We start from the raw sequence: 13,398 nt of genomic DNA, 5'->3' as shown, positions 1-13,398 counted from the left end.
GTTTAGCCTTAAGGGCTGTGACTGTTCGGCACACTGGCTTTGTGAGCTATGTGTTGCACGTGTTTTGTTTTGGGGTAGCGGTTGCTTGGGTGTCTGCTTTGGAGGTCCCTGCTGCTTAGGCAGATTTTTATTTAGAGCCTCCGAGTATGTTTTTGTGTGTTTATGTGTTTGGTTTGCTGTTGTGGTAGGTCTATGTGAGACTGGAATTGTAGTGAGTGTGGTTTCCTTCTCCTCCTGACTGGTTACGCCAGTACTGAGTTGAGAGAGCTTAGCCTCCAGTTTGGCTATATGGTTGCATCTCTCACATGTGTTGGAATTTGTTGGGAGGAGGAGAGGGTTGTCTGTGTACATGAGGCAGTTGTAACATTGCCTCAAGATTCCCAGATTCACAAGCTGGACCAGAGAGGAGATTGACAACTGACCTTTGGACATGCTAGAATAGTATTGGGAATTCCTAAGTTTCATCCCTTTCCTCACCGTTTCATGTTCAAGTATTTCCTCTTGAACAATTGCTGGTGTATCTCAGTCCGCTCCTGGTCTGATGATTGCAGTGGATTTGTTTGATACTCTGTCCACAGTGGTCTCAGTGGAGCCACACTTTTGAACTCTTGTCTGTTGTATGAAGTGAACACTATAACTATAGCTATAGGTGGAGGGTGCCACTGTGTGTCTAACTAAGTGGGCAAAGTTAGGGGTGTCCCTGGCTGGAGACAAATTGGGGGCCCTCCTGTTTGATGCCCACATTGGCAAGATGAGACTATTTAGGCAGGGATCACAATCCTGGCAGGATGCCTTTCTTAGACGAGGGCAGTCCTATTCCGTGTTGCTGGGTCTTGCTACTCATATTTTGTAATCCTGCTTTTCTAGAGGAGCCCACAAGTGCCTTTGGCACAAAGCTCAGTAGCTTCTCATTTCTTCCTTTTCTCAGCAAACTGGATGCTGTTTATGGTTAAGCACCTAGGTGCTCTGAGTAAAGAAGGGAATCCCTCACTAACTTCAGAGGGACTATTTTGGAATGGTAACGGGGGGGGGTTCCCCCTGAGCACCCTACATGGGTTAGCCTCCCCAAAGCCCCCTTCATAGTCAAAGTATGGATAAACAGACTCTGATTCTATCACTTGGTGAATACTTAGAGACTGCTTCTTCTTATTTGAAAGGGACACTGTGCCTTTCTTTCCAGACTGTCCCTCCTCTCAAGGGGTCCATTCCCCCTTTATTTCTTTTCTCTTCCTTCACAGGATTCACTTACAGACCTTAGACATGGCTGTGTTGGGAGGTCCTCAATTTTCAGAGCCTCTGTGGTGTGACTGCTTCCTCAGTCAAGAGAAGAGGTTTCCCTTCTTGGCCCCCCTTTCCTTCCTTTAGGCAATCTCTTTTCATCCTCCTGGGACTCTTTAATGTTGCAGCCTTTTCAGAGTGAGTGGCCGTGTGGAAGCTTTGTGTCAGAGATAGGAGATCTGTTTCTTCTACCACTATTTACTGTCCCTGCCCATGTTGAGGGCAGAACTTTATCTAAAGTTGCTTTGGCATTAAGCAGTTCAGATTCCTGTTGACCTACCTAATGCCTCCACCTTCCTGATGTCCCATAATCCCCTCCTGCCTTGAAGGTGGCCTGTGGGTCAGGATTGTATCAGGGGTCTTACACTCCATTTTGTGTAGACACCTTCTCAGGGTACTAGGTGGAGAGCCTGATTTATTGAGTCTCACCAGTACCAAAATGAGCTTTCCTGTTCCATGGCTGCCTTGTCACCTTGGGGTGAACAGTGTTTCTCATTGTGGTGATGTTGGCTCTGCACTTGGCCAGTATTATATTCATGGATATTTGAGTGTATACTCACAGGTCCCTCCTTTTTGACTCAGCAGGTCAGTTGTGGAGATCTCAGTTTGTTTTGTGGAGATTGTTCCACCTCCCGCCATTGCTGTTGCTTTAGAGATCTTCTCATTGTAGTTTTTCCCCCTTTTTTGGGTAATAGACCCTTGTGGAGTTAGGGCCACTTCTCCTTTCTCCTTCATGAGGATAAGACTCCTTCAGACCAGTCAAGGAGTGACATGGACAGTGGGGAGGGGGTTGGTCACACAGCTCTCTTAAGAATGGTTGAGTCTACATCCCTTGTAATTGTATTGTCCTTGTCCCTTTTAGTCCAGGGTCCCTAGAATCCTTTACTCTGAACATTTTCAGGAGCTGAGGCAGAGCATGGTGTACTTAACCTGTGCTCCCTTGTCATGGAGCACTCCTCACAGTCTTAGGATGCTGTCTTTGTGTTTACAAATCTCCTTTCTGGTTTGGCCTAGAGTTCTGATCCTTTGGAGTCTAACAAGTTTGCAAGGGTTCACTTTTTAAATTTTTTTTCTTACTATGAATAATGGAAAAAAAACAATGAACTGAGGTAGAGAAAACTTGAAAAATAGGCAGATCTCAAGCTTAGCTTCAAATATTTTTGAGTGTGCACATCTTTAAAATCCTGACTATATGTGAAAGCAAAGAAGAAATCTTGATAGTGGATACACTTTTCTTTTCACACGTTACTGCTTACAGAAGATATTAGTTGCAAATTGTTTTCTGCTTTTATCTGTTTTGTCATTTGCAGCAAATTAATTTGAAAGTTTCTGAAAACAAGCTCTTTTCATTTTTAGGGTGCTGTTCAGATTATTTTTAGGGGGAAGGAAAATCAGTCTGAAGCAGAGTCTGAGTATGTGGAGAAATTTGCAAACCCTTTTCCAGCAGCTGTCCGAGGTAAGTGTTTGTAGCAGGATGCTTATGGTACATGCATATATTTACACGGATGCATGACAAATGGTCAAAGTCTCAGTTAAAAAGAACAGAGTTGTTATGGCACTAAGAATTGACTATCCAATTGAACACTGCTGCCTATGCAGAGCTGTCCACAGAGACACTATACAAGCATGTTAATAGCTGCATGGAGGCAACTGTACCCACCAGGAAGAAGTACAGAACTAACTCAAAAAAAACAAGCCACGCTGTTGGAATCACAAAATCAATAGGCTGTGTAACAGAAGGAAGAAAGTAATGGCAACAATTAAGACATGCAGCTCCCAGCAGGAGCACTGTCATCAAACTAAACAAACAACTCAGAGTGCAAATAGTCTACCAAAGCCAAATTTTAGGTAAATTAGGCCTCCCAGCCCTTCTAAGTAGCATGAAACATGACCTATCAAGCCCTATGGAAATGCTATTTAACTGTATCCCCCAAACAGGCTTCCTGTCTCATGAATGGAGAACAGCAACAGCCATCCCTCTGCACAAAGATAGGCCATCTACAGACCCATAAGTCTCACTAGTCTTATATGCAAAGCCTTGGAAAGTATTGTCATGGAAATGATCAACAACGATGTAGTAAACCGCCAGACACTGGGCCCAACCAGTTGGGTTTCATCAAGGGTAGGTCATGCCTACTCAACCTGTGGACTTCTTTGAGAAGGTCACCAAAGCAATGGATGAGGGAAAAATGGTTCACACTGCCTACCTTGACTTGGCCAAGGCATTTGACGCAATAAAACACTCAGGTATTTTTGACAAACTCAAGAGATTAGATACAAATCCATATGTCACCCGGTAGATAGCCAACTGGCTCACAGACAGGACCCAGGAAATTAGAATTGGGATGTTCACTTCTACAGACTAGGCCAGTCACAAGTGGAGTCTCATAGAGATCGGTCCTTTGACTGCTCCTTTTTGGCATTTACTTCTCTGAAGTCAAAGCCAATGTCAGTGGTGTCTGGCTGACTAAATTTGCAGATGATTGCAAATTAGGAGCTGTTATTGAATCCCACACGGACACAGATGTTCTCCAGGAAGGGCTGGCACAGGCAAACAGCTGGTGTCAGAGCAATGGACTAAAATGAAATGCCAGGAAATGCATAATGGTATCCTTAGGGAAGTCATCCACCCCTGGTAAATATCATATTGATAACACACCCCTTAGAGTTGACCAAGTAGTCAGGGACTTAGGGACACACATAGACAATAATCTAACCTTTAACCATCACATCTACAGTAGTGAGGAAATTATTCTGTGTTTCACAATTTATAAGTAAAGGTATGGCATCTAGGTCCAAGGAAGTTATTGTTCCACTGTATTTGGCATTCATCAGACTATCATTGAGCACAATGCCTCCTTTGGTATGTACCTAACTAGGCATATCCACAACTGGAACATCCACAGACATTCCTCACTAAAAGAATATAGAGCGTAAATAAAATGTCCTTTCCAGACTGCCTCAAGGTCCCTATCCCTGTATTCTGTGTCTTACAGGCTGTTGAGGAGAGGTCTATGCGTGGCATACAGGGCATTGTCAAACCCCACTCTGATGAACCTCCTGCATATCCACAAAACAACCATCATCAGAATTACCCATTCTAAAGACTTAAAACATATCTATGATATAAATAGGACTTGCTGGAGAGACATGTATATCCCAGAGACTACCCTGTCTCTGGAACAGGCTCCCTATCCATGTGAAGCAGATTTCCTCCCTAACCCAATTCATGTGTAACTTGGACAGTTGGATGGGGAACAAAAAATTCATCCCTGCTTTGGCACCTATGTCTGTAATAGACCTATAAATAGTTCCTCTCCCAGGCCCCTGCTTGTAAGTGTTTCATCTCCCAAGCCCCTACTTACACTTATCAAGGGTAACAGAACTTGTCAGAGATTTGGAATGCATGGCTAGGCATAAAAAGTCCCTTGTGGTCGTTAGCCTAGTAAACACCTATAAACATGTGATCAAACAGATCCAGTATTGTGTTGTAGGAGACTGCATTACAGTAGTGCTCAGGAATTTACCATTTCCGCACAGTGGTGAGATCTCAGCAGTGCCACATACTGTCAAGAAGGGGTAAGTCTGCCAAGATCCTTACAGACTGGTGGGGATGATGACACTAGGGAATGTCCTAATCATTAAGTAAACAACTATGAGTGTATTTGCCTAGTTCCCTCTAAAGTCTACCATCATTGTGCCCTGATGCCTTGCAAGGAGGGGTTTATGCTTCTGTAGCTGTTTCATCCAGTAATGTAGCTAGACCAGCTGCAGCAGCAACCATATGGCATTGCTAGAAACCTACATCTTCTGTGATAGCTAACAATGTCTTGGTCAAAACAGCATTTCATTGCAGCTGTAATTCTGTTGAATTATTTATTTAGCACTGTGTCAACAATGCAATTGCTTTTATGTAGGTAAGACACAGAGAAGATTTAGGGACTGTATTTATGAGCATTTGCTTGATATTAGGAAGCAAAATACAAACAACTCTATTTCAAAACATATAACTAAGTTTCCAGGGCACAATTTTTACTTTATAGGGATAGATATGGTTAAAAGGGATACTTGGGAGGGGGGGGGGCATGGTGTGATTTAATTGTGACTAAATAATTGAAGTGGCAGATTACATTAAATGCCTACATACATCCTGGCTTAAATGAAAATGAGTCTATCACCAGCATTATAAAGCTCTGATCCTATGTAGTTTAATTTATTTTTCTAAATAAACTGTTTTTGGAGGGTTAAGGTATTGGCATGTCTTTAACTTTATATTTTGATACATATATACTTATATAGTGTTACATTGCGAATCGTTTGTATCTTTTCAAATGGTGTGTGTGGTCCGGAAGGAATGTACTTGATTTTTTAAACTTCTAAAGAGGTGATTGGTTCCCAGGTTACGTGATTTTAAGTGGAGGTTATTTTAACCTGTAGTGTTTTTCATTTTGTTAATTCTGAAGAAGTCTGTGGTCCAAACTGGACAAAAGCACTTAATTGTTTTACCAATAAAATTGGAGGTTTATTTACTGCAGCTGATTCTGTTTCTTTATGCCACACTTGGAAGCTTGTATTTGAGTTTTATGTGGTTCTTAGTTTTTTGTGGTCATCTGCTATACTGTTTTCCCCAGTTCAGAAATAGTCAAATAATGCTGCCTTTCCCCTGGACATAAAACAGTACTAAACTAATTCTCAAAGATGCTTTAAGTAACATCTTGTCATTGGTAACTTAGCAACGGAACCTTGGCCTCTTTTTTTTCTATCCCTCCCTTTTTTAATTCAACTGCACATTGACACTGTCACATAAAGCCCTGTCACGGTTAAGCACACCCATGTATTGCAAGGAATGTGCTTTTACCAGATTACCATATGAACTCCTATTTATTCTCTCGGCATGTAACTAACACACACACACACACAGACACACACACACACACACACACACACCTGTTAATAAAATATGTCACTGTGCTTAACTTTGTAGTCTGATGTTGTCTCCTTCATTCTTTCTCAAGATAAGGTCTCAGATCTGACCCTTGAATCCTACTCGGCCACATTCCACAGACTTGGATCTGACTCTCAAGCTCCTCCTTTATACCCACAATGCCCTGCATCCACCCAACTACCTCAGATCTCGTTTGCTGCTCAGTGAGTCAGACGCGGATTTTGTACTGTCAAGTGTGGTTAACTATTTTGATAGCTTTCACTTCAAATTTGTCAGTGGTTCTATTATATTTCTTCCTCCCTTTTCTTCTATAGTAGTGTGTGTGTGTGTGTGTGTGTGTGTGTGTGTGTGTGTGTGTGTGTGTGTGTGTGTGTGTGTGTGTGTGTGTGTGTCTATGCATTCTTCTTTCCTATTAAAAAAAATCACATATGTAGACTAGGTTAAATTGTTTGTCTAAATTTACTGTTAGGCTACAATTACACTTTAAGGTTGATCTTGCAGTCTGTTAGAGTTCAATTCTGTTTATATTTCTAGACCTACCTGTTCTTAACAGTTATTTTTGGCAGGCTCCTTTCTTTGGTTATGGCTGACAAACTGGCTCCCGGCTTCAAATGCTGCACTTCTTGTGGGCATAAAATTCCCAGTCAGGATACCCACAAGGAGTGTGTGTACTACCTGGGCACCGATCATTCAAAAGCAGAATGTTACTTCTGTGCTGCTTTTAATCCTCAGGCCCTTGCAGACAGATGAAATTTATTTATTTTCAGGGGCCTTCTTCTCTCCTTGGCTCCAGGCGCTCAGATCCCTTCTTTGGCTTCTTCCTCTACTCCTAAGAAGTCTAAACAGAGGTTCCTTCCTGCCTCCCTGAGGGACTCTGTCAAGCATAAGAAGTCTAAGAAATCTGCGGATTCGACTCCTTTGGATCCGCAGAAGTTAGCTTCCCATTCAGATCCTACAGCTTCCTCAGGTCTGGGGGGAGATTATTACCATTTCTCCAACACTTTCTTCGACTCCAACTTCAGATCCTATTCTCTTGGATCCTAGGACCTCAACGAAGTCCCCGGCTCTGTTCTCCAAGTGAAAGCACTCCCAGCCCCCCTCATCTGCTTCTTCCAGGTCCTCAAGAAGCTGGTCCAAGGCAGCTATGGACAAGATGATGAGGAGGTATCTTAAGGCCCAGATCAAGATAGAGGTAGTCTTGGCTGTGTCCCCTGTCAGATCCTTCAGCTACCCAGGTCACTCCTTTAGGACTCCTTCTCCAATCCATGACCCAGTGTCGGAGCTATGGGATTTGGGATTACCATGCATGTTGGACTCAGTGCAGAGGATGCTCCCTTCCCTGACACCGAGGATGCCCTTGACAATCTCCGTTCCAACTTTTTTGGAGCAGAGTGAGTCTCGGAGCCGTGGCATCTGTGTTGGGTCTGAGGGACTAGGATCAGCTTCGTCCTTTTCAGAGCCATCCCATCTCTTGGGCACTTCGGCACTTGATAGCTCGGGTCTGATCCCTTCTGGGGCCCTGGATCTGGTGTGAGTTCTGCCCATTTTCCTCGGTAGTTTCGGCTGCTGGGGAAGTGGAAAGGGCTTCTCCTGGTCCTTCGACCTTCCACATATTGGACAGGGCTTTCTCCTTGGTTGGAGGTTCGATCAGACAGGTTCCTCAGTCCACCCCTGTACCTCTGTCAGATCCAGGCCTTAATCTCTCTCGTCCTAGCAAGTCTTCCTGTCCCAGGTGGCCTCCAAGATTTCCTTGCTCAGGAGGGATCCCCTTCTTCTGATACTTCCCCAGATTACCCAGCCGAGGAAGTTCGTTGGAAAAAGACATGCAAAAAGAGGCATGTGGACTCCCCCTTGGAGTCTTTAACCAAAGATACTGACTTCGATGAGGGGGAAGATCCCCCTTCCCCAAGCCCCACCTGAAGACGTCTCCTTCAGAGACATTTTAGATTTCCTGAAGCAGAGAGGTGGGTGGTCTGCACAACCTCCTTCCTCTGAGAAAGGTTCTCTTGGAGGCATTCCAGACAGGGACCATCTACGTCCTGGGTGACCCCCCCCCTCCAGTGGATGCCCTGGTAGATTTAGTATCTCACTATGCATGGAAGGAACTGGACACCATCAAGCCCTTACCCAAGCAACCTGATAGGTTTCTAGTGCCCTCTGCAGACAGGAAATACTGGAATAAGGGCCCTGTAGCTGATGCTATCGTGGTGGCCACCAAGAAAGAGTTTGCAGAAGAAACTGCCAATATCCATCTACCGAACAAGGAGTCTAGAGCGTTGGACAGAATTGGGAAGTGTGTTTACACCTCGGCAACTTCTACGCTCAGGTTATTAAATTATCTGGCTCATTTCATTTTGCTTCAGAGGGGCCTGGTCAAAGAGCTGTTAGCTTCTCTCTCAGAGTCCATGTCTGCTGAGGAATTTAAAAAAGTTTCTCCCAAGCTGACTATTATCTGTCGCCAACTCTTCAATTAATTTAATCTCCCATAACACAGAGAGCAGCTAGTTCAGGACTTTCCCTAAGGATGCATGCCTGGATGAGGCTATGTGATTTTGGACAACCCTTTAAGGTGTCATTTATTAATGCCCCTTATGATGGCTCCTCTCTTTTTGGGCCATCAGTTAGAGACACTCTTACCCACAGAGAGAAGGATGGGAAGACCCTTTCTACTGTTGGAATCAAGTTTTCTAGCCCCCAGAGGTCATTCTCCAGGAACCAATGTGGGGATAAGAAAATGTGGTTCCACAAGTCACAAGGGCCTTTCCAGGACCTATTCTGAGAACCCTCCTCTAGAGGTAAAGGGGGAGGGTTTGATGGTATACACCACCCTAGAGCCATAGGGAGTCTGCAGAACCAAGGCTTTAGGGAACCCCTTCCCGATAATCCCTACCAGTGCTCCTGAAGTGCTGTCTGACTGTCTGTTTGTGGAGGCAGTCAGGGGATGATTAGCTTTGCACCCTGAAGCCTGGACCCATTTGACTCGAAACCATTGTGTGCTAAGTGTAATATCCAGAGGTTATTATATTCCCTTTTCTCTTCCACCTTCGAACTTCAAAAGCCTTCCCAATGTACCACCCAATCAATGGGAAACGGCAGCACAGGAAATCCAACAGCTGTTGCAAAAAAGAGTCATCCAGGAGGTCCCAAATGAACAGAGAGGATTTGGAATCTACTCCCCCTTCTCTTTGGTGCCAAAAAAGATAGGTGACCTAAGACCCATTCTGGATCTCAGCATGTTAAACCAATACAAAAAGAAGGCGAGGTTCCAAATGGTTACATTTCAGTCCGTTCTGCCACTGTTGCACAAGGACGACTGGATGTGCTTGATAGATCTCAAGGACGCATACTATTACATCAAAATAGACAGCACTCCAGGAGATATCTGCACTTCCAGTTGGGAGCCAATCACTACTAGTTTAGAGCACTGCCCTTTGGGCTCACCACAGCCCCCCGGGTGTTCACCAAATGCATGGCAATGGTAGCCGCTCACCTGTGGCTCAGGGGATTGAAGTGTTTCCATATTTAGACAATTGGCTCCTAACCGCTCCCCCGAGGCACTGACTAACCCAAGCCAGGGATTACTTGTATTGTCCCTGGGTATCACTGTAAACATGAGCAAGTCCAGCCCTACTTTGGTTCAGAATTTAGAATTCATAGGTATGCAGCTCAACACAAGGGATCAGATAGCTTCTCTTCCTCTACACCGAGTAGCCCCTCTGAAGAATCAGGTACAGCAGCTATTAGCCCTACAAGCCCCTATGGCTCAATTGATCCTGCATGTCCTAGGGTCCATGTCTGCAGCTATTCCGTTAGTTCCCCTAGCCAGGTTTTTCATGCAGGTCTTACAGTGGACGCTAGCCAGTCAATGGTCCATTCTGTCTCAGCCCTTGCCCTGTTGCATCAGATTGATATGATGCCTACAGATGGGAGTCAATTGGTGGATTCAGTCACACAATGTTATTCATAGCAGTCCATTTGTGAACAACCCCTTGATAGCCACTGTGGCTATGGATGCTTCCCAGTTCAGGTTGCAGGCATTACAAAGGGAAGATGGTCCAAGACACATGGTCACCTCCTGAGACCAAGTTGCATATCAGTGTCTTAGAGATGAAAGCTGTCCTCCTAACGTTGCAAGCCTTTCAGGACGTTCTCCCTTTGGGGACTTTTGCGGTACACACTGACATGTCAGTTGTCTGGTACATCAACAAGCAAGGAGAAACATGTTCTTATGCCTTGTGCAGGGAGGCCATGAGAGTGTAGGAGTGGGTGATATATTCAGACCACCGTCTGATTACAACGCATATCCCGGGAGAACCAATGATCTGGCAGACAGACTCAGAAGATCGCTCCTGATTCCAAACTAGTAGTCCCTCAACCAGTCAGTAGCAAACATGATCTTCAGCACTTGGGGTCAACCTTGCTACGACCTCTTTGCCTCCCCCCTCAACAACAAATGCAGCAAGTTCTTCACTCTGATCCCTCCGGAGGAGTCCCTGAGAGATCCTGTAGTCTGCAGTTGGCCTTTGGGTCTCCTGTATGCTTACCCTCCTCTACCGCTCATCCTAAAGCTTCTTCAGAAGGAAGAAGGTTGAAGAGCTCAGTCATCCTCATTGCCCCTTTATGGCCTCATCAAGTGTGGTTCCCCTTCCATTGGTCTCATCTGAAATATCCTCCTTGGATACTGGAGCCCACTCAGGACCTCCTTTCTTACCTGTCAGGGATGCAATGTCCATATCTTTGAACTCTCAAATTGACTGCTTGGTTTCTCCACTTCCAACCCTAATGAGACAATCCAGGCTTCTGTCCCTGGTCCGAAAAATTCTTCTGACATTGCAAAAGACTTCCACCAAAAAGGTTTACAGTAGTAACTGGAAGAGATTTATTGTCTGGGCCACAAACAATAACATGTACCCCTTCTCAGCACCTGTTTCAGATGTTTTGCTCTTTCACAGTACCCTTTTTGATGAAGATGCTAGCTTCTCCACTATCAAATTGCAGTTAGCTGCTATTTCCAATTTTCATACAGCAAGTCAGTCACGTTCTATTTTCACATTCAGACTGTGTAAATCCTTCATGAAAGGTGTTTTATTATTAATTCCCCCCATTAGGGATCCTTCTTCCCCCTGGGATCTTACTCTTGTGCTGCAGGCGTTGACACAGGGACCCTTTGAACCAGCAGCTAGTTGTGGCATGAAATTTCTGTCTTGGAAGACAGCCCTTTTGGTGGTGGTTACTAACACTAAGAGAATTTCTGAGCTTCAACCTTTATCCTTTAACCCTCCTTATATTCTGTTCCATAAAAATAGTGTGTCCTCAAGCACTAATCCATCCTTTGTGCCTAAAGTACCTACAGAGAGCAATATTTATCAATCCATATAATTGCCAGTGTTCTTTCCCAATTTCTCTAACAAAGGGAAGTATGTCCTTCATCTTCTAGACCTTCATAGACAACTGTTTTTACCTAAACAAGACTAAACAACACAGGAAGTCTGATCAGCTTTTTGTAGCCTCCTCTTCTAACAGGCTTGGATAAGGGGTATAGAAAATTATCTTGGCAAAATGGATTTCCAACTGCATTTCTTTCATTTACTCATCCAAAGGATTGGAGTTACCTAAACCTCCTAGGGCACATTCTACCAGAGCTACGGCTACTTCCTCGGCTTTCTATTCTAGAACCTCTATTGATGACATTTGTGCAGCAGCTTCAAGGATTAATAATTACACCTTTGTGTCGCATTATAAGTTGGATGTTATTTCCAGAAGCAGGGCCTCCTTTGTTTCAATGGTGCTCCGGCATATCCTTCCATGAGGGACACCCAGGGTTGACATATCTAGGGACTCTGACCCTATCGTTAGGAGGAATGAAGGAGACAACATCACATTAAAAAGTTATGTCTTACCATAACTTGGCATCTGTGTTGTCTTCCTTCCTTCATCATCACTTTCCCATCCCAACCATCCCCCTCCTTTGTTTCTTGAGGAACCTGGATGATGTAGGGACTGTTATGTTCTATGTCTGAGCCTCTTTTGCCAGTCTTTTATGTATGACTGCTGAATGTTTGGAATTGGCAAACTCGATCTATGGTAGTCGGGTGGATGCAGGGAATTATGGGTATGAGGGAGGAACTTGAGAGTCAGATCCAAGTCTGCGGAATGTGGCCGAACCAGATCAGAGACCCTATTGTGAGGATGAATGAAGGAAGGCAACACAGATGCCCAGGTATGGTAAGACATAACTTTTTAATTCCTCTGATGCACCACAAGGACCACCTAAACAAATTTAATTGGTTGGCAATCTGTAGCAGGGCTACCTTTCTGTGTTATACCTTGCTACACAAAGTATTAAAATTAATGGTCAAGACTATACCATGCATGGTCAGAAATAATAGCAACTGTTCTCTTCTAACAAGACCACCACATGGTCTAAGTATAGGTAAAAAAAAGTTTTTTTCTGAAATTAAGCCATTGTCCTTGAATTTCATACCAGCATAGCTAGAGCAGAGGTAAAGGGGGAGCGATAGGCTGATCCTGATTGCTCTATAATACATGTCAGCATTTAGAACTAAATGCTGATATTGCATTTTTGGTCAGTTATAAACTAGAGTAACTGCCTGCTACATTTAAAAGAAAGAGATTTTTTTCATGTTCCATGTGTGTAATAAACCGTAACAGCAGTTAGTGCAGTTTAAAAGAAGAAATATTTTTTTTTTCGGGGGGGGGGGGGTCTAGATCAAGGGATGGCATCAGTTGCAAAAATAGCTAGCTATACCTCGGGAAAGGATTATCTGTTCTCAAAGGCAAGTTGAAGAAGCACCTGTTCACTGAGAATGCCTGTAAATGCTTTAGATAATGTTTGGTAAATATGAGCTAGTCTATAGGTATAAAATTACTTCTTTTGGGAAGAAAAACTGTCCTTGAAGATGCTAGCTGATGAACTGTACTTAAAATGTAAATACTATATAAACTATATTATAAAAAATCTTGTAAATATTCCTTTGTAAATAATGATTTTTTTTTTCATTTTTATAGTATTGTGGGATTTTCTTATTCAAGTTACTGTAGCCATGGTGATATGAACTTGAACTTTGCTGTTACATGTGTATTTGAATGCCACTTAACAGCACTGAGTGGATAGAGATAATATAAAATATGATAAAGATAACACATGAAGCTGC

The 13,398-nt window shown here is 43.7% G+C and overlaps 1 protein-coding gene across 1 annotated transcript in view; it reads left to right on the top strand.

Annotated features, from left to right (window-relative positions):
- Window positions 1-13,398, top strand: part of PCCB (propionyl-CoA carboxylase subunit beta) — a 1,126,289-nt gene that overhangs the window by 1,096,341 nt on the left and 16,550 nt on the right. Inside the window, exon 14 of the mRNA XM_044070351.1 lies at window positions 2,635-2,734. Coding sequence (XP_043926286.1) covers window positions 2,635-2,734 — 100 coding nt within the window. The remainder of the gene's footprint in view (window positions 1-2,634; window positions 2,735-13,398) is intronic.

Source organism: Protopterus annectens, chromosome 4.part1 (genome assembly GCF_019279795.1).
Source record: "Protopterus annectens isolate FY-2018-M chromosome 4.part1, PAN1.0, whole genome shotgun sequence".
NCBI lineage: Eukaryota > Metazoa > Chordata > Ceratodontiformes > Protopteridae > Protopterus > Protopterus annectens.
This window is presented reverse-complemented; position numbering and strand designations above follow the sequence as displayed.